General features: G+C 42.0%; 1 protein-coding gene across 1 annotated transcript in view; it reads right to left on the minus strand.

Moving 5' to 3' along the window:
• LOC134343598 (raftlin-like) overlaps positions 1–21,688 on the minus strand; it is a 106,495-nt gene that overhangs the window by 58,973 nt on the left and 25,834 nt on the right. The window contains exon 3 of the mRNA XM_063042362.1: positions 109–283. Within this exon, the coding sequence (XP_062898432.1) occupies positions 109–283 (175 nt within the window). The remainder of the gene's footprint in view (positions 1–108; positions 284–21,688) is intronic.

Below are 21,688 nucleotides of genomic sequence, written 5' to 3' on the forward strand. Positions count from 1 at the left end.
CAATACTGAATAAATAACTTAAGTATTTATATTGTTAAATAACTCTTTGACTACAAAAATAAAGCTTAATTTACTGTGTTTATCTCCCACTTATATGGCCAACTTTACCTCACCACTGCCTTGATCAAAACAGCTCTGAACATTTTTTCTAACGGAGTTGTCTTCTGGCCATTGATGGGGTATATGAAAGGGTGAAAAACAGCCAGAACAAAGCCCTTCTGGTAGAGGCCCTGCAGATGATGAGGAAGATCATGTAAGGACGTGAGCTTCACCGCAGATGATTCTGAAGAGACAAAACACAAAAGGGACAACAGAGCATTAGAAATCACTGGAATTAACACAAATCAATCATTCTACAACCAAGAATATGACCAAACATTTTTTTCAGCATTCATTCCCCGAAGTATGCCAGACCCGCAGTTCCTGAAAAATTATTCAAAATATGAAATATACAAAACTATGTCCAAGAATATCACTTCCCAGTCATTTGTTAGTCTGAATATTTTTTTGAATATGCATGTAAAAACAGCAACCTGCAGTTGGCAGTTAATTATTATGTTTTAAGGCTGTGAAGGAACTATTGACAAAGCCTACTTCAGTTTAATTGGGATTCATTAGTGTTACTAGCATGGTAGCACAGCGGTTAGTGTAGCACTTTACAGTGACAATGATTGGTGTTCATTTCCCCGTGACTGTCTATTCAGTGTTCTCCCCGTGACTGCATCTGTTTCCTCCCAGTGCTCTGATTTCTTCCCACATTCCTGCGTTCGGGTTCGTAAGTTGTGGACATGCTATGCTGGCACCAGAAGCACAGTGACACTTGAAGGCTGCCCAGCACATCCTTGGACAGTGTTGCTCATTGATGCAAATGATATATTTCACTGTATGTTTCGAAGTTTTTATGTATAGTTAATAAATAAATCTAACTTTTTCTTTCACCTTTTACACAGGATACAAAGAGGGCTATTTTGCTTATCTGGTTCTCTTCTAACAGTGTACAGCATGGTTTTGAAAAGTGACCTGGCTTTGAAAAGTCCTTATAACTCTATCACTTCTAACACTTGTCTGTTGGGATCTTCAACCACAGAAAACAAGTGAAAGATGTACCTGAATCTCTTGAGCCACAAAATATTGCAACGGAGAAGGACGCTATATGACTCTTCAACTATTTCCATGCATACAGGGCTGTCCATGTTCTCTTTTAAAACCTAGGAAATGCATCCTACTTTTATTCATTGTTTTAATTTTCTAGCTTTTCACAAGAATTTGGTATTGGATTGCTTTCACAACAGATGTTTCACTGCTGAATAGTTAGGCAAACTTCATTTGTATTTTTGATGCATGCAGCTTAAGTAAGCCAATTGACTTCAGACCACTTTCTGTAACTATTATGGCCACAAGGACAAATGAATAAATATCCCAGACCTACTGTATCAGTATGACCTTCCTCTGCTTCAATATTTACATAGGCAAGAGAGGTCATGGCTAAAGTAAAGATTTAAAACAACCTTGGAAAAACATTTTAAAAGAAGAATGCCCTTCTCATTCCTCTTTTTATATTTTGTGCAAAAAGCCAAGATCAAACTTACAAATAGTTTAAAATTGCTGGGTCCACAGACTGAAGAAAATAAATGGAGCCATAAGAGACTGCAGATGTCGGGATCTGAGGCAACAAAACAATCTGCTGGAGGAATTCAGCAGACTGAGCAGTATCTGTGGAGGTAAAAGGAATTCTCAACATCTAGGCACAAGTTCAAAATAAAATGCAGTCCTGAAGCAGAATTTTGACTCAAAATGTTGACAGTTCCTTTCCTCCCACAGATGCTACTTGTCCTGTTGATTTCTTCTAGCAGATTGTTTGAAAAAGGTCTACTTTTGCAGATTTCATTACATTATTAAGGACCCAGGGCATGCCCTTTTCTCAGTGGTAGGAGATAGTCACTTTTCTAATATATAGTATTTCTATTTTTGCACATTAAAAAAAATCTATTCAATATACATAATTGATTGACTTGTTGATTTATTATTATGTTTTATTTTATTTATTTTTTTCTCTCTGCTAGGTTATATATTGCATTGAACTGCTGTTGCCAAGTTAACAAATTTCACATCACAAGCCTGGTTCTGACTCTGATTCTTTCGAAGCTGGACATTGTTTGGATGTAATGGGTGCCAATACGTTTTCAATTTGGCATATGATGCACACAAGAAACATATTGAACTTTGCTATCAAGAGTGACTCCCACTGTAGAACTGCTGGATACTTGATGACTCAACAATTTTCTCTAACTCAGAAGCAACCCAACATCAGTCCATAAACCCCAATGTTGGAAGTCATGGAGCCAAGCAAGAATTTTACTCTGTTCATAAAAAGAGTCCTGATCCATGTCCCAAAGGGAGAGAAATGGATCACCTTTGGAGACTTCAGCACTAGAGTGAGAAAGGACACAAAGTACTAGCAAGGAAGGAGTAGGTTACAGCTAATTTCTATCAGAATACATGGAGCACATTCTAGATGCAATCAACACTCTCATCAGAAGGATAAGACATCATGGCAACACACACAGTCCAAGCGTTTGTATTTGTCAGATTATAATATTGTCCAAGCATAGGGACCATAAATATATTAACATCATTAAGGTATCAATGGGAACTGCACTGATCCCACCTAATAATGTTAGATCTTCCATCAAACTGGCTCCAAAAGTATAGTAGCAAAGGTTATTGCTGCAAGAACCCCAACAAAACTCACCCTTCTCAAACAGCAGCTCAGCTGTTGACTACCAGCCAACAGTGGATGGGCTGCCCCAAGCTCCAACAACATTGATCCCTGTGAAGAGATTCCTGGCTTTTCTGTCAAGAACAAGTAGGACTGATTTGACGAGAATGACCAGGAGACAGATGCATAGGCATCTGAAGGCAGCCACCCAGGAGAACACCTGTGATCAGAAAAGATGTTGGATGGAAAATGCTCAGCAACTCATTGAGAGCCATTGCAACATGAGCGGGGTCTTCAGCAATGTCAAGACTACTTATGGTCCAAGTACGAATGACACACTCCACAGAGGGCCTAGAAAGGGGGAAAACTCACTATATTGGGACAGAAACAATCAATACCCACTGATAGATCAAAGTTAACCATAATTGTTCTTGATATGAGCACCTATGGCTCCATACATCAGCAGCCTATTTGATCCATCTTTGCCTCCTCTTCTGACTGATAAAATGTGGCTCTACAACAATGAAAATGAATGAAGTGTCAGGAGCAGACAGTATCCATACTGAAATTCTAAAATTGCATGGAGAAGAGCTGCAACCATGAATCCAGCATCTCATTGACCGCATCAGATATATCAGGTGCCTTCATGTGAGTAAGAAATAAGACAAATCCTACAGTGGTACCTCTAGAGGGAATGACCTACTATCTGCCGCAGAGAAAGTTATCCTCGAGATTCTTGAGCAGCTGCCTCATATAGAGTAGTGAGGAATACATCCATTGAGAAGCACAGTGGGTATGATCTTCACAACGCATAGGGCAAGGTGTTGGTAAATGGGATTTGTATAGATGAATACTTGATGTCAGTATGACCAAGGCAGCCTGAAGCACATACTTTCATGATATGTGACTCAAAACTACATAACTCCAAGAGAAATACAGCCAGCTACATCAATGACCACACATTACCTTTTTCAAGATCACTAAAATCATTGATTCTATCAGCCAGGAGGGACTTCACTGGACTCTGCTCATACCTGGCTGCCCCCAGAAATTTATCTCTATATTGGAATAGCATGGAAGCCATGATACCAACCATTGGATCTACAACTCTACAACAGAGCTATTCTCAGTGAAGCCAGTGTCGACAAGGCTATGTCATTGCCTCAATACTTTCTTGCTGCAATAAATTTCCTACAGGAGCAAAGCTGATATTCAGAACTACTGTGAAACTGTCCAATTATGATGACTGAATTCCATAACTAGGTTCAATGCAATAGAAGTATTGCAATATGCAGACAACTCTTGAAGCTGTGCAGGCTCAGAGGCTGAGATCAAAGCCATCACAACTAATTCACTGAAACATGTAGGAGGATTGGCCTTTACACTTAACATTTGTAAGACAGGTACCAACCTGCCACTGCTGTACTACTCATGAAATGCTGGAGGAACTTAACAGGTCGAGCAGCATCTATGGAGGGAAATAAAGAATTGGCATCTCATTCCCCTTCTGTAACACACTGCCCTCTGAAGTAACACACATCAAAGTTGCTGGTGAACGCAGCAGGCCAGGCAGCATCTATAGGAAGAGGCACAGTCGACGTTTCAGGCCGAGACCCTTCGTCAGGAGGGTCTCGGCCTGAAACGTTGACTGCGCCTCTTCCTATAGATGCTGCCTGGCCTGCTGCGTTCACCAGCAACTTTGATGTGTGTTGCTTGAATTTCCAGCATCTGCAGAATTCCTGTTGTTTGCCCTCTGAAGTAAATGTTCATGATAAGACAACAAGGCATAGGAGCAGAATTAGGCCATATGGTCCATTGAGTTTGTTCTGCCATTCCATCATGGCTGATTTATTATCCCTCTCAACCCCATACTCCTGCTTTCTCCCTATAATCTTTGACACCCTAACTAATCAGGAATCTATCACTCTCCGCTTTAAATATACCCAAAGACCTGGCCTCCACAGCCGTCTGTGACAGTGATTCACCATCCTTTGGCTAAAGAAATTCCTCCTCATCTCTTTTCTAAAGGGGCATCTCGTACTCTGAGGCTTTGCCATTTGGTCCTAGTGGACTATAGGAAACATCCTCTCCATGTCCACTCTATCTTGTCGTTGTTGCTGTTCCTTTCTGCACCTTGTGGCACACTGGTGGCAACCTTGCTGTCCTTTAGCATTTTTGCTTGTTTTTCTATGAGGTCAAATTGCTAGCTCAACGCTCTTCCCGGCACAGATGGAAAGTGTGCCAGGAACCAGCCGGATTTGAACCTGGAACCACTCGCCTCGAAGCCCGGTGCAGATGTCACTACACCACTGGCTGGCTCCACTCAATCTAGGCATTTCAATAGTCAATAGGTTTCAATGAGATTCCCACTGATTCTTCCAAGTTCAACAAGTACAGGCCCAGAGCCATCAAATACTCCTCATTCATTAATCCATTCATACCCAGGATCATTCTCATGAACCTCCTCTGGACCGTCTCCAAGACCCCACCTGCCATATTCCAGGCACCACTTCTCAGTGAGGTTGGACATGAGCGATAAAATTCATCACTGCCCTCAATGAACCTGCATAGCCTGAGTTTGACTGAGGAAATTGGCATTCAGAGACCAAGGACTCAGTTTGGCACAAAACTCATGGTTGACTGCACAGCTGTAATCCTGAACCCCCACAAGCTGGACTACTGACAGTAGCTATCTCAGCAAGTCACTGGAAAAATATCAGCAGTGTCGTCTCTGCAAACTCCTCCAAATTCACTGTAAGAACAAATCAGTGTCCTCTCCCAAACCAACACCTTCAGCAATGAGGCCCTAGTCCCACCTGGTTTTCAATGTTGGGCACCTCACACCAGTGACATACCCAACACCAGACTTTCAGAACGACTTCCCTGTTCTGGCCTTTGTCATGGGAAGGAAGTCCCAGGTGGACCAAGGGAAAGAGCTAAGATTGTGCTTCTTTTAAAAAAAGGAGCAACATCCTCAGAGATCCTGGAAATTCCTTGTTTATAACATCTCAAGTGCAGAAGAAGCAGTGGTATTGAGAATCTTGAGGCTATTCATCTGGAGCACACAGCCTTGTTTAGATGGCGGAAGGAGCGCACCAAAACACAAACTACCCACCCTGTTTATCCTTTTAACAGTTACGGGTTACTCTTAAGCAATGAAAGCTAGCTTGAAATGGCAATAACCAATGACAAAATTGGACCATGGTCACAAACTGGCTCGATACAGAAATCATCAAATTGTGTGGGCAGGGTAAATGTCACGTGTGCCATGCACTGGATTGAAAGTGCAGATTAATTGTGCTCTTGTTCAGTACTACAATAATCTCCAATACCTGCCATATTGGAGAGTGGAGTGACCACTCTCGGCTGAACATCGACGACTCCTCCGTAGAGATCGTTAAGAGCACCAAATTTCTTGGTGTTCACCTGGTGGAAAATCTCACCTGGTCCCTCAACACCAGCTCCATAGCAAAGAAAGCCCAGCAGCGTCTCTACTTTCTGCAAAGGCTGAGAAAAGTCCATCTCCCATCTCCCATCCTCACCACATTCTGCAGAGGATGTATTGAGAGCATCCTGAGCAGCTGCATCACTGCCTGGTTCAGAAATTGCACCATCTCAGATCGCAAGACCCTGCAGCAGATAGTGAGGTTAGCTGAGAAGATCATCGGGGTCTCTCTTCCCGCCATTACAGACATTTACACTACACACTGCACCCGTAAAGCAAACAGCATTATGAAGGACCCCACGCACCCCTCATGCAAACTCTTCTCCCTCTTGCCATCTGGCAAAAGGCACCGAAGCATTCCGGCTCTCACGACCAGACAACGTATCAGTTTCTTCCCCCAAGCCATCAGACTCCTCAATGCCCAGAGCCTGGACTGACACCAACCTACTGCCCTCTACTGTGCCTATTGTCTTGTTTATTATTTGTTGTAATGCCTGCACTGTTTTGCGCACTTCATGCAGTCTTGGGTAGGTCTGTAGTCTAGTGTAGTTTTTGTGTTGTTTTATGTAGTTTGGTGTAGTTTTTGTATTGTTTCATGTAGCACCATGATCCTGAAAAACGTTGTCTCATTTTTACTGTGTACTGTACCAGCAGCTATGGTTGAAATGACAATAAAAAGTTACTTGACTTGACTTGATATGCACCATTGGATGATCGGATATTCTGGGCCACTGAGATTAAGATTTCCTATCTGTCATTTACTGTACATCTAGTGCAGCAAATTGAAAAGTCCCAGAGCCATCAGTTTGACAGAATAATAAGAAGCAGATCTACAAACAGCAACTGAGACACATGTTGTAAACAGATTTAAACTTATGGAGCCAGACTTAAATGAAAGTGAGTATTGTCATTGTCAACGGCAACGAGTAACATATGAAGAATCTGGCATGCCAGAAATCAGGAGAGGTCTGTGTTAATTGTAAACAGCCTTTTTGGAACATTGTTGCAATATAATAAAGCATATTATAGGGATTTTAACAAGCTCCAAGTCAGAGCCTTGTGCCCAGACATGCATGAGGAATTCAGAGCTGGAAAGTTATTCAGAGTTAACCAGAGTACAAAATAAATATCAGGGTGTTTTAACACTGTGATAAATTTATCACCTCACTTTTTTGGTGGGATTTTCATTCTCTTAAGCACTTTTTTTCTGGTGTAAAACTTCTTCGACAGTGCAACACTCAAAGATCATTTACAGCGAGGTATTCAACCTAGCTTGTCTGCAAGAGTTCTCAGTTACTCTCTTAGCAGCCTGTTCTTGGTAAAACGATCGAGAATCTCCGGAGGGTAGGCCCCAAAATCCCCGGCTTTGCCTGCTGCTGGCGACCGAGGCTGAGGTCGAAGCGTTTGGATAGAGATGGTGCTCGGTACTCGGTGTCGGAGGGCTGATCAGAGCTCAAAGTTTTCGGACGACTGAGAGTCGAACTGTGGTCGGGCATGGCAGGGAGAGTTTTCTTCCTTCTCCTGTCTGCGTGAGATGTGGGACTTTTGAGAAACTTTGAACTTTTTTACTGTGCCCTGGACTGTTCTTCATCAAGTTATGGTATTGTTGCACTGTTGTAAATATATGTTATAATTATGTGGTTTTGTTAGTTTTTCAGTCTTGGTCTGTCCTGTGTTTCTGTGATATCACACCGGAGGAATATTGTATCATTTCTTAATGCATGCATTACTAAATGACAATAAAAGAGGACTGCGTGTCCTCATAATCTGATAATCCCATGTCCCTCCAAGGTCATGCTATTTAAAGGGCCGTCAGCCATCCTGCATAACTGGCTCTCACTGAGATCTGAAAAACAACCTCATGTGCTTTGACTGCTTTGACCCTGGAGGTCAGGTCTCAGTCACTCAGTTTTCATGATTCTTTCAATGTGGAACCTAATCTGTGAAATATTGTTGGGAAGAGACCTTTATATAAAAAAATCATACATTTTGACTTGACTTCCCTTCCTTGTTAGAATATGATATGCAAGAGAAGATTGATCACACAGTGCCTTTCAAAACTCCTCAAAAATGTTAAATAATGGAAGTTTTGGACAAATTACTTCCAAGTGACTCTCTCTTGTGCAGAATTTAAGCATGTAGCCACAGATTGTAGACTATGACAGAAAATACTAAATTTATTTCATTAGATTAACTCACCAACAGCAATTCCAGACTCTTTTCTTCTTTTATCTCCAGTGAAGAAACCTCCCATTATAACACAGCTAAGATCAGGAATTTATAGGAGCAATTTCACACTGAAACATTATGTGGAACATTTTTGCACTTTCCCCTCATAATAGGATATTATCACTTTTTATACTTTTGATCTTCCATGGTTTAACACATTTAATTAATTTGCATTGTAGATGTTTCCACAATTTTAACACACAGCGAAAGCCCTGAGTCAGAATTTTCAGTCAGATAATCAAACTTCCTTTTATTAGCTGCCAGATAAAAACTTTCAGAGTGCATTAACTCTGTATTAACAGCATATATTAGCTCAGTGTGAAGATAGTTTTGCTACTCATTCCCTCTAGCATCAGTTCCCTCTCCAAGCCCAGCTTTGCTATAACACTACTGAGACTTGCACGAATGTGAAACTTGCATGGTTTGAATGCAACAGGACATACCGTATGCCTGTGGCCATCAAACTTTACAACTTCTCCCTTGGTGGGTCAGACACCCTGAGCCAATAGGCTGGTCCTGGATTTATTTCATAATTTACTGGCATAATTTACATATTACTTTTTAATTATTTATGGTTTTATTACTATTTAATTATTTATGGTGCAACTGTAACGAAAACCAATTTCCCTCGGGATCAATAAAGTATGACTATGACTATGACTGACTATAGTATCTCACAGGGGATTTTCTCAAAGGGGTTTCCACCATTAGCTAGTTTAAATTCAGAAAACTTTATGAAATGTCACTTTTGTATCTATCTGAATCATCTGCTTAGCTTCTGCTAAATTTATAGAACCACCAAATAAATTTCCAGAACTATGTTAATCGTCAAGAGTGGATCAATATTGGAGAGGATGCACAGTGTGAGTGTTGAGGCTATGCTCACACCAAATGTCCTTTAGCAGTGACTAACTAATTATACTCAGTCATATTGCATGGGAGTTGGTGCTGACAATCAAGCAGGAATTAGCACAAATCCTACACTAATCCTGTTCATTTTGTCTCACATTCCCGCCAGCTCTCCTCAGAGTCTACCACTCTTCACCACACCCAGGGCCATCTACACCTGCCAATCTGCACATCTTTGGGTCATGGAGGAAAACCAGAGCACCGGAAAAACAGGCTCACTGCACACGGACAGCACCCAACGTAGATTGGGAGACCACTTCACTGAGCATCCATGCTCTGGCTGCCAGAACAAGCAGGATCTCCCAGTGGCCACCTATTTTAATTCCACTTCCCATTCCCATTCCGATATGTCCATCCATGGCCTCCTCCACTGTCGTGATGAGGCTACACTTAGATTGGAGGAAAAACACCTTATATTCCATTTGGTTAGCCTCCAACCTGAGGCATGGACATCGATTTCTCAAATTTCAAGTAATGCCCCTCCCCCTTCACCATTTTCCCTCCTCCTTTCCCTCTCTCACCTTGTCTGCCCATCGCTTCCCTCTGGTGCTCCTCCCCCCTTTTTGTTTCTTCCATGGCCTTCTGTCTCTTTCACCAATCAACTTCCTAGCTCTTTATTTCATCCCTCCCCCTCCCGGTTTCACCTTTCGTCTGGTGTTTCACTCTCTTCTTCCACACCCCCCCCCACCTTCTAAATCTACTCCTCAGCACTTTTTCTCCAGTCCTACCTACCGAAGGGTTTTGGCTCAAAATGTCAACTGTACTTTTTTCCATAGGTGCTGCCTGCCCTGCTGAGTTTCTCCAGCATTTTGTGTGTGTTGCACAACACCAGAGGTCAGGATCGAACCCCAGACACCAGAGCTGTAAGACATCAGCTCTACTAACTGCTTCACTGTGCTTCCCACCACTACTGAGCTGCTCACAAGTTATACTTTCATGAAGACAAAAATTTCATTTGAAGCCTCTGTTGGTGTACCTTAGTTGTAACATAAATACACTTTTCTTCTGACAAAGGATTATTTGATAAAAACTAATAATTGCTAAAATAACAAATTATATAAGGGTCAAGAGAAAATCTGCAGATTCTGGAAATCCAAGCAACACACACAAAATGCTGGAGGAACTCAGCAGGCCAGGCAGCATCTATGGAGAAGAATAAAGAGTTGATGTTTTGGATCAAGACCCTTAATGAGGACTGAAAAGGAAGGTGAAAGAAGCCAGAAAAAGGAAGGAGTACAAGCTGGCAGGTGATAGGTGAAGCCAGGTGAAGAAAAGGTGGGTGGGTGAAGGGGGGGTGGAGGTTGAAGTGAAAATCTAGGAAGCGATAGGTGGAAAAGTTTAACAGCTGAAGAAGAACATTTTGAGCTGAGACCTTCAGCAGGAATTATTTGCAGTAATGTTTTTGAACTGCTGAAGCTCCTGGTTGGAGCCTACTGATTCATAGTTTCATTCCGAATATATATTGTATTTCTGATAAGCCAACCAGAGTCCACCGACCAGATTAAAAGTCATAAATTTTGGAAACCTTGAATCAATTAACTTTTACTCAGCAGGCTCTAACACTGGATAATATTGACAGGATTCTCAATGCTATTGATAGAAACAAGCCAAACAGATGCTACTTTTCATAATGTTAATGAAATGCAATGTGCTTTCCTGAGGATGCTTAAAATTTAGAACCGTCCTCAAAGGTAATAATTTATGAAACAACGATTTTTTTTCTCTGTGTTAGATTAGATTAATTCAATATTTATAACAGTAATGAAGTATTTTCTGATTTTAACATTATGGGGTGTCTCTGCTGGTAGTGACATTGAGGCTGTGCATTAACAGAGAAATAGTGCAGAACCTGAAATATCAATCCTTGAACTATTCCTTTGTGATTAAGTCTTAGATATATATAAAAAAGACTTTTGTACAGTACTGCATTTGTCAGCACGAAGCGGAGAGTGAGTTGGTGAGTTTGTGAACGCAAACACGAGGAAATCTGCAGATGCTGTAAATTCAAGCAACACACACAAAATGCTGGTGGAACGCAGCAGGCCAGGCAGCATCTATAGGAAGAAATACAATGACGGAACAAAGGATGTTAGGAATGGTGAGGGTGTAGTGCCATGGGAGGGGTATGGGACAGGAGGCAGAGGAGTGCCAAGTGTGGGGAGGGTGCGCGGGTGCCAAACCCAGCCCTAAGACAACAGGCAAGGTTATTTGATTCCAAACAATTGTCTTATCAGAATCAGAATCAGGTTTAATATCACTGGCACATGTTGGGAAATTTGTTAACTCTGTGGCAGCAGTACAATACAATACATGATAAATATAGGAAAAGAACTGTGATTTACAGCAAGTATATATATAATAGTTAATTTAAATAAGTAGTGCAAAAATCAGAAATAAAATAGTGTTCATGGGCTCAATGTCCATTCAGAGATCGATGGCAGAGGGGAAGAAGCTGTTCCTGAATTATTGAGTGTGTGCCTTCTGTACCTCTTTCCTGATGGTAACAATGAGAAGAAGGCATATCCTGGGTGGTGGGGATCCTTGATGATGAATGCTGCCTGTTTGAGGCACCGTTCCTTGACGATGTCTTGTATATTATTCATTACAGAATGTCTCTCTGGTACTTCTCAGTCCCTCCCCTCTCCTTGCCGGCTTCCCACTCTCAGTCCACAATAGAGACCCATATCAGAATCAGGTTCATCATCACTCACACATGTCATGAAATTTGGGTCTTTTTGGCACAGCAGTACAGAGCAAAACATAAAATTACTACAGTATGAAAGTCTTAGACATATATATATATATATATATATAGCCTAGCTTCCTAAGACTTTTGCACAGTACCATATCACTGAAAAAATATAAACTTAATCCACAGATTTTTCCTATATACATGAAGTTGTTGTAACTGACTTAACAGAGCCTTCAACATTTACTAAAACTCCTTCACAGGTAATCTAATTTTGTTAGACCAGTCTTCCAGGGATTAAAGTAATACCTGGTCCAAGATGGAGGGAAGAGACAAAAACTTAAGATAAAAAGGTTTTATCCTCTTGAGTTCAGAGGACCAGCTACCAGACCAAGGAAGGCAGAAAAAGCAAACGTGTGTGGGGAGGGAGGCTACCCCTACAAGATCTGTTCAAAATATGCCCGTACTCATGCTCAGGCAATAAGAGGGAGAGCTGGCAAGAAGAATCCCCAAAGGAATGCTGACACCAGTGGAAAGGCCCCAGTAGAGTGTGAGACTGAGGGAAAGGTGACCGCTTCAACCTCCCAACCGTCAATCACAAGTCCTCAAACCCCACCCCAAGGAGGGAGTCAATGGAAGAGGGATAACATAGGGATGAGAAGAGGGATGGCAGGTATTGGAAAGGAATAAATCCCAGAAGACACCACCAAAAGAGACAGCAGGCTACTAAAAATGAAAATAATGGGGAAAAAGGCAATGCAGCAGACAGCCACCAGCGACCTCCCCTGACGGCGGATGAAGCAACGACTGGAAACTGATGACACAAGCAGAAGAAGCACAAAAGTGGAGGGGAGAAAAAGAAGAGAGCCCACAGACATATCAGGGTGAGGAAGCAAAGTTGCGTGCCACCCCTCTGCTCTGGAAATGGAAGTCTGGGAGCAGCTGAAAGACTGAGCATGCAGAAAAACCAGAACTGGTGGTCGGTACAGGAACAGAGCGACAACACCAGCATCGCCAAACCCTGTGGAGAAACATCAGCCCAAAAAGAGTCTGGCAATTCACTAAGGCTGTGGGTGTGAAGGCTTAGGTTGATTGGTAATGGATTGTATTTGTTACCCCTGAACTCAAATAACTGTAAGATTGGAGATGAATCTGGCATCTTTAAATGTGGACAATGTGTAAAACACTGTGAGATGTGCTAACACCCTGTAATAACTGGCCAAGGTCAAATCAGATATGAATTTTTTGACAGGAGTGGGATGTCACACCTATGCAGCTGTCGGTGATGGTACCATAGTGGTCACGGGGATTGATTATTGGGTTGGTGGGAGAATGATAGTCTGCATCTGGTCTGGAGATTCTGCTGCAGGGTGGGTGTGGAGATCGATACAAGGATCTGCGTCCTAGTTCATCCTCAGCAACTGAAGCCATCAAATCAGTGAAGGGCATGCTTTGGTCTGCCTGAAACTCCCAGAACAGTGAGGTGTCAATAAGGGAATACTACAGAGTGGCTCAGTCCGTCTGCCAGTGTATGTGCTGAGAGATGCACTGAAGCTCTGAGCAGCAGATGCTGAGGGGAAGGACCAGAGTATTTGATCATTCCACTCTGTTACAGATAGAGTTGGGTGGGGAAGCCCCTCGAACAATGAACAGGATATCAATTCAGGGAGCCATGAGGGGCAATGGTACTTCTTTAAAGGTTACATTACCGAAGGTAATGACCATGAAAGTAAAGGGTTAATACACCATTTCTTCCTTTGTAAATAATTGTTTATCATATATAAAGGATATTTTTGAAATGAAAATCAATAATGTTCAGGGGCAATTAAGACTAGGCATTGACTGTTGGCCTTATTAGTGGGCCCGGCCCAAAAGATGAAACCAAAATCATTTTCCTATTTTATCCCCTGCCTGTCAGCATAAAGGTAGCTGTTCAACCTACCAGGTCTGTGCCAGTTCCCAGTGATCAAATCCATAACTCTTATTCCTTCTCTCCACATTTCCTAGCATCTTTGCAACCTACTCTCGATTACACATGTCCATTAATTCCCCTGTGGTTCTTCTTGTCTAATTCAAGTGTAACTATATTTTGCGCATGCAGTATATAGGATGTGGTTGGAGATGGGAACATCTGGAGGAAACTCATGTGGTCACAGAGAGATGGTGCAAATTCCACACAGACAACACCCAAGGAATGGATTCAACCCAGAACAAAGTCAAAGTCAGAATGCAGTTCATTATCATATGCACAAGATACAATAAAAAACTTACTTGCACCATATTCAAATTGGGTAGCACCAACCTGACTGCATAAACATTGATATGTCCTCCTTCCCCCTTCGCTCCTTTTTCTTTTCCCAAATCTGATCCCCTCTTACCCCTTCTCTTCTCCTCACCTGCCTGACACCTTGCTCTACTGGCCCTCCTCTTTCACTTTATCCTGTTGTCCACTCTCTTTTCCTATCCAAGGGCTTCTTCTTCAGCACTTAAACTTCTCCACCTATCACTACAAGATTTTCACTTCAACCCCCTCCCCCTCACCCACCCACCTTCCCTTCACCTGGCTTCACCTATTACCTGCCAGTTTGTACACCTTCTTCCTTATTCTGGCTTCTTTCCCCTTCCTTTTCAGTCCTCATTAAGGGTCCCAGCCCAAAACATTGACTCTTTATTCTTCTCCATAGATGCTGCCTGGCTGGCTGAGTTCCTCCAGCATTTTGTGTGTGTTATTCCAGATTTCCAGCATCTGCTGGTGTTAATTTAAATTATACATTTCATTGCATCCTTAATACATTTAATACTCTCTGAAGATTAAGTTTCATATGAACAGAGTAAAATTGATCTACTTTATCACTTTCATTATGTAAACAATCTATGCAATGTGGTATTATTAAGATAACCTTGTTATCTTAAGGTGAGACTATAAAGATAAGACAAAACAGATCCCTGTTTTGGCACCAATGGATTTTCCTAAGTTTTTTAACTAAAATAGAGCTACTTCATATGGTTACAAGTTATAGAAAAATGGTGAATTTCCATGTTTAGTAGGAACTCGGAGGGAAACTTCTTGTCAGTACTTCCAGTCGAACTCTGTCTTTTTGTATGTGCTCCTATCCCCACTCCTGCTCTGCTCCGGCCCCCGTATTACTGAGTACTCTGTCTCTCATCTGTTTCTCATTATTACCTGCATTGCTGCCACCTGTGTCTCATTGTGCTCCACCTATCATCTGCCTCTCTGTTTATTGCTCAGTGTATTTCAGTCCTGTGTTTTCACCTATTTGTTGCCAGACTGTGTCAATGAATTTTCCTGTGCCTTTCCAGAATTTGTATATGTACTCTGTCTGAATATTGACTTTTCCTGTTTCTGGTTTTTGGATGTCTTTGGATGTTTTGATCTCTGCCTGAACTTTGATGCTGCCTTTATTTGCACCTTGGGATTTGTTACTCAATTAATATCACTGTGTGTACAGTACTGGGTCTACAATTGGATCCCTGCTCCAGTGTCCTGACACTTTACTCAGTGTGCTGTGAGTGTGGAATGAAAGTCAGTGAAAGTGGTGGATATGGGTTTGATTATAATATTTAAGAGAAGTTTGGGTAAGTACATGAATGGGAGTGGTATGAAAGACAATGGTCCCTGTGCAGATTGATGGGATTGGGCAGGACCAAGTTTGCTATAGGTTGAAGTGTTGTAGGGTCTGTTTCTGTATTGAGGTGCTTGCTGACTATCACTGTTTTGCTATGTGCACAATGATAATCATATCTATGTGGGAATTGCTGCAATGCAGGGACTAACAATTACAAAACACTTTTTTTTTCTTCTAAAACTGCTGGGTGTTGTCTACTTTTGTAATTACAATATACTTAACCATCAGCTTCTCCAAAGTCAATGAAATTTACTTGTTGTAAATGCATCTCACCTGGATGTGCAGGCAGGTACATGAAAGGGTTAGGAAAGCAAATAGCCTGTTGGCCTTTATTTCAGGAGGATTGGAGAAATAGTAATGTATTACAATTGCACTAGGTGTGAGTAAGTTCACATCTTGAGTGCTGTGCACAATTTGGGTCTCCTTATTTCAAAGTATAGTGGCATTGGTGGTACTCAGTGATTCACTAGGCTAACTCCTGGGACGAGAGGATTGTTCTATACTGGAGAGCAAGGGAAACTGGGTTTATATTCTTTAGGTTTTAGAAAAATGAAAGGTGATCTTATTGAAATATACAGCATACTGGGGGGGCTTGATGGGGCAGATATTGAGATGTTTCCACTTTTGGGAGAAACAAAAGGGGAAAATTTTACAAGTTGAGATGGTGGTTATTTAAAATTGAGGTGTATATAGTACCTTTGCACAGAGAATGAAGAATCTCTGAAACAGTTATGGAGGCTGAATTAGTGGGGATATTTGAAGAGGAAGTATATAAATTGAATTCACAGAATTTGGAGCTATGGAAAACTAGCACATAAGTGGTGGTGAGGCCTGGAGCAGATCAGTTATAATCATATTGAATGGTTGGATAAGCTTGAGAGCCCAAAAGTCTTACTCCTTCAATTTTCTAGATTTTCATATGTACTGATTTTTATTTTTGTTAGGAGAGAATTCTTTGCTGCTGGCTTTCTACAGATATTCTAGGTCTAGTGGTTATTGTGAAACTCAGTACAATGAGTGTAAGAGACCCAGGCTGGTTTCTGCTTTGTGAACTAATCAAATAAATCAAGGCAACAATACTTCAGACCAGTGGAATGTAGATCCTGTGCCAGAATATTGTGTGCAGTGCTGGTTACCTATTACAGGAAAGAAAATCTTGACCGTGTGCAGAGAAAATTTATAAGGATGTTGCTGGGACTTGTAGACCTAAGTTTAAAGGGAGAGTTTGAATTGGTTAGGGTGTTATTGCCTGGAGTGTGGAAGAATGAGGGGAATTAAAGGTATACAAAATTAAGAGGGCTAGAATTAAAGTGAATGCACAGTTTTCTTTCCTTGGGTTGGGTGAGACTAGAACTAGAGATCATAGGTTTAGAGTGAAAGGGGAATCTGAGGGGGAGCTTCTTACTCAGGAAAATGGTGCAAGTGTGGAATGAGCTGTCAGCAGAAGTGGTAGATGCTATTTCAATTGTAACAATTAAGAGAAGTTTGAATAAGTATATGGGTGAAAAAGGTACAGAGGACTAGGGTCTGGGTGCAGAGAGATGAAACTAGGGAGAGGACCAGGTCAGCATGGACTAGATGAGCTGAAGGGCCTGTTTCTGTGTTGTAATGCTCTATGGTGTCCAAGCTCCTGAACTGCCACAAGAACAGGAAGTGATGTCAGCTGAAGGAGCCTTTGCTTCAGGCCTGAGGTGCTCAAGCAACAACTGACATCAATGTGAGGCTGACTGGATTGTGGACAGCAGATTTCAGGAAGTGGTCACCACCACAGATCAAGAGTGTGAAGATGGGGACTAGTCTAACTGTTAGACAGACAAAAAAGAGCAGAAAATGAACATTCAAAAAAACTACGGATGTTGGAAATCTGAAACAAATAGCTGAAAACACTGAGCAGATTATGCAACATCTGTTGAAAAGGTCTCTGAATTGTTGTCTTGATTTTTCTTTCCTCAGCTGCGGCCTTGCCTATTGCGTGATCCATCATTTTCCATTTTCATTAATAAGCGTGTAGTTAGTTTTGGAGAGCATCTAGAGTATTTTTCAAATAGAGTAAGGTCCCATATACATTAGAGCAATTAGAATAAAAGAAACTGAAGCTGCAGGGACAAAGAACAATTAAATAAGAGGAAATAAAGAGGTGTGTGCAGGATTTCTTTTCAAACTGGAGGGAAATGTACACAGGAGTTTCCCAGAGGTTGGTACTAGAACCAATGTTTTGTGTAGCATATTAATGACTTGGATTTGAGTGTAGGCCACACAAACCTTGGAGAGACAGTGACTAGTTAGGATAGTAAGAGATCTGAAGGAGATGGTGGAATGATTGGGTTAAATTTAATGCTGAGAAATGCAAAGAATGGCAGGAGGCAAAATAACTAGAAGGCATGATTCTGAAAAGGATCTAGAAAAGCACATTTACCTCTAAATCTGTTCAATTCTTTGAAAGTAACCTGACAGGTTTATGAAATGTGGTAGGTTCCTGGGCTGTATGAAGGGAGTTGTAGAATACTTGAGCAAGTAAGTTATAATGAACATACTTTGCTTCACATTTGTGAGCAGATCCAGTTCAAGTTCCTGGGTGTCAACATCTCAAAGGATCCATCCTCAACCCAAGAAAGTGATAGAATCACAAAGGAGACATACCAGCAGCTTGACTTCATTTGGAATTTGAGGAAATTTAAGATGTTTGCAAAGACTTGCTTGCAGTCTAGTTGCAGCACTGCCTGGAATGGAAGCTCCAATGTGCAGGATCAAAAGAAGCTGCAGAGGTTTCTAGACTTAGCCATGCTCCATACAGGCACAACCCTCCCCACCACTGAGGACATCTTTAAGACATGGTGACATCCATCTTTAAATTCCCTCGCCATCCAGGTCATATCTTTTTCACATTACTACCATTGGGGATGAGGTACAGGAGACTGAAGAAACACACAACAATTTAGGAACAGCTTCTTGCCCTCCATTATTAAATTTCTGAATGGCCCATGGATCAGGATTAATATCACTGGCATATGTCATGAAATTTGTTAACTTAGTGGCAGCAGTACAATGCAATACATAATAAGATAGTACAATAAACAAATTACAGTACATATATACTAAATAGTTAAATTAAAAATGGTGCATAAACAGAAATAATATATATCAAAAGTGAGGTAGTGTCCAAGGGTTCAATGTCCATTTAGAAATCAGATGGCAGAGGGGAAGAAGCTGTTCCTGAATCGCTGAGAATGTGCCTTCAGGCTTCTATACCTCCTTCCTGATGGTAACAGTGAGGAAAGGTTATGTCCTGGGTGGTGGGGGTCCTTAATAATGGGCACTACCTTTCTGAAGCACAGCTCCTTGAAAATGTCCTGGATACTATGGAGGCGAGTACCCAAGATGGAGCTGACTAATATATATCAAATTTCTGTAGTTTCATTCAATCCTATGCAGTAGCACCCACCTGCTCTTTCTTCACCCCACCCCTCATTCTGTAGCATAGATGACAAACCAAATCTCCTGAAACTCTTAATGAAATAGCTGCATTGACATACTGGGACCAGGTTAGATACTTGGAGATCTTGACACCCTGGACTTGCAATTACTCACTCTCTCCACTTCTGCTCCCTCTTTGAGGATTGGTTTGTGTTCCCTCACCCTACTTTCTGAAGTCCTCAGTCAGCTCTTTTGTCTTGCTGCTGTTGAGTGCAAGGTTGTTGCTGTGACACGGCTCAACTAGCTGGTATATCTCACTCCTGTACACCCTCTCGTCTCCATCTGAGGTTCTACCAACAATGATTGTATCAGCAGCAAGTTTATAGATGGCATTTGAGCTAAATCTAGCCACACAGTCATGGGTATGGAGAGGTAGACCAGTTGGTTAAGTGCACATCCTTGAGGAGCACCAGTGTTGATGGTCAGCGAGAAGGAGATTTTATTACCAACTCACACAGATGGCAGTCTGCTGGTTAGGAAGTCGAGGATCCAATTGCAGAGGGAGGTATAGAGGATCAGGTTCTGTAGGTTATTGATCAGTATTGTAGGAATGATGGCATTAAATGCTGAGCTATAGGAACAAACAGCATCATGACAGAGGTGTTTGTATTGTCCAGCTGATCTAAGGCCACGTGAAGAGCCATTGAGATTGCATCTGCCATGGACCTATTGTGGCAAATTGCAGTGGGTCCAGGTCCTTGCTGAGGCAGGAGTTGATTCTCGCCATGACCACCCTCTTAAAACATTTCATCACTGTAGATGTGAGTGCAACTGGACGATAGTCTCTAAAGCATCTTACCCTACTCTTCTTGGGCACTGAATCGGAATCAGGTTTATCATCACTGGCATATGACATGAAATGTGTTAACTGGTATAATTGTTGCCCTTTAGAAGCAGATAGGATCTTCTGACCATAGCAGTGAGAGGTTGAAAATGTCCTCGAACAGTCCGGCTGTTGGGTTAGCTCAAGTTTTCAGAGCCTTTCCAGGTATTCCATCGGGGTCTGCCGCCTTGCGAGGGTTCACCCTTCTGAAAGACAGCCTGACATCAGCCTCTGAGACAGATTAGAGTCACCGGATGCAGCAGGGACCTTCACAGCTGTAGTTACATTCTCCATTTCAAAGTGGGCATAGTGGGGCTTGACATCATCTGGTAGTGAAGCAATGCTGCCAATCATGCTATTGGGGTTTGCTTTAACATAGAATAGTACAGCACATTACTGGCCCTTCGGGTTGTGCCGCCCCTCAAACCCTGCCTCCCATATAACCCTCCACCTTAAATTCCTCCATATACCTGTCTAGTAGTCTCTTAAACTTCACGAGTCTATCTGCCTCTACCACTGACTTAGGCAGTGCATTCCACGCACCAACCACTGGGTTTATATATATAAAAAAAAAAATTCCTCTAATATCCCCCTTGAACTTCCCACCCCTTACCTTAAAGCCATGTCCTCTTGTATTGAGCAGTGGTGCCCTGGGGAAGAGGTGCTGGTTATCCACTCTATCTATTCCTCTTAATATCTTGTACACCTCCATCATGTCTCCTCTCATCCTCCTTCTCTCCAAAGAGTAAAGCCCTAGCTCCCTTAATCTCTGATCATAATGCATACTCTCTAAACCAGGCAGCATCCTGGTAAATTTCCTCTGTACCCTTTCCAATGCTTTCACATCCTTCCTATAGTGAGGTGACCAGAAATGGACACAGTACTCCAAGTGTGGCCTAACCAGAGTTTTATAGAGCTGCATCATTACATTGCAACTCTTAAACTCTATCCCTTGACTTATGAAAGCTCACCCCATAAGCTTTTTTAACTACCCTATCTACCTGTGAGGCAACTTTCAGGGATCTGTGGACATGTACCCCCAGATCCCTCTACTCCTCCACACTACCAAGTATCCTGTCATTTACTTTGTACTCTGCCTTGGAGTTTGTCCTTCCGAAGTGTACCACCTCACACTTCTGAGTTGAACTCCATCTGCCACTTCTCAACCCACTTCTGCATCTTATCAATGTCTCTCTGCAATCTTCAACAATCCTCTACACTATCTACAACACCACCAACCTTTGTGTTGTCTGCAAACTTGCCAACCCACCCTTCTACCCCCACATCCAGGTCGTTAATAAAAATCACAAAAAGTAGGGGTCCCAGAACAGATCCTTGTGGGACACCACTAGTCACAACCCTCCAATCTGAATGTACTCCCTCCACCACCACCCTCTGTCTTCTGCAGGCAAGCCAATTCTGAATCCACCTGGACAAACTTCCCTGGATCCCATACCTTCTGACTTTCTGAATAAGCCTACCGTGTGGAACCTTGTCAAATGCCTTACTAAAATCCATGTAGATCACATCCACTACACTACCCTCATCTATATGCCTGGTCACCTCCTCAAAGAACTCTATCAGGCTTGTTAGACACGATCTGCCCTTCATGAAGCCATGCTGACTGTCTCTGATTAGACCATGATTCTCCAAATGCCCATAGATCCTATCTCTAAGAATCTTTTCCGACAGCTTCCCCACCACAGACATAAGGCTCACTGATCTATAATTACGGGGACTATCCCTACTACCT

This window comes from Mobula hypostoma, chromosome 3, assembly GCF_963921235.1.
Source record: "Mobula hypostoma chromosome 3, sMobHyp1.1, whole genome shotgun sequence".
NCBI classification, from domain to species: Eukaryota; Metazoa; Chordata; class Chondrichthyes; order Myliobatiformes; family Myliobatidae; genus Mobula; species Mobula hypostoma.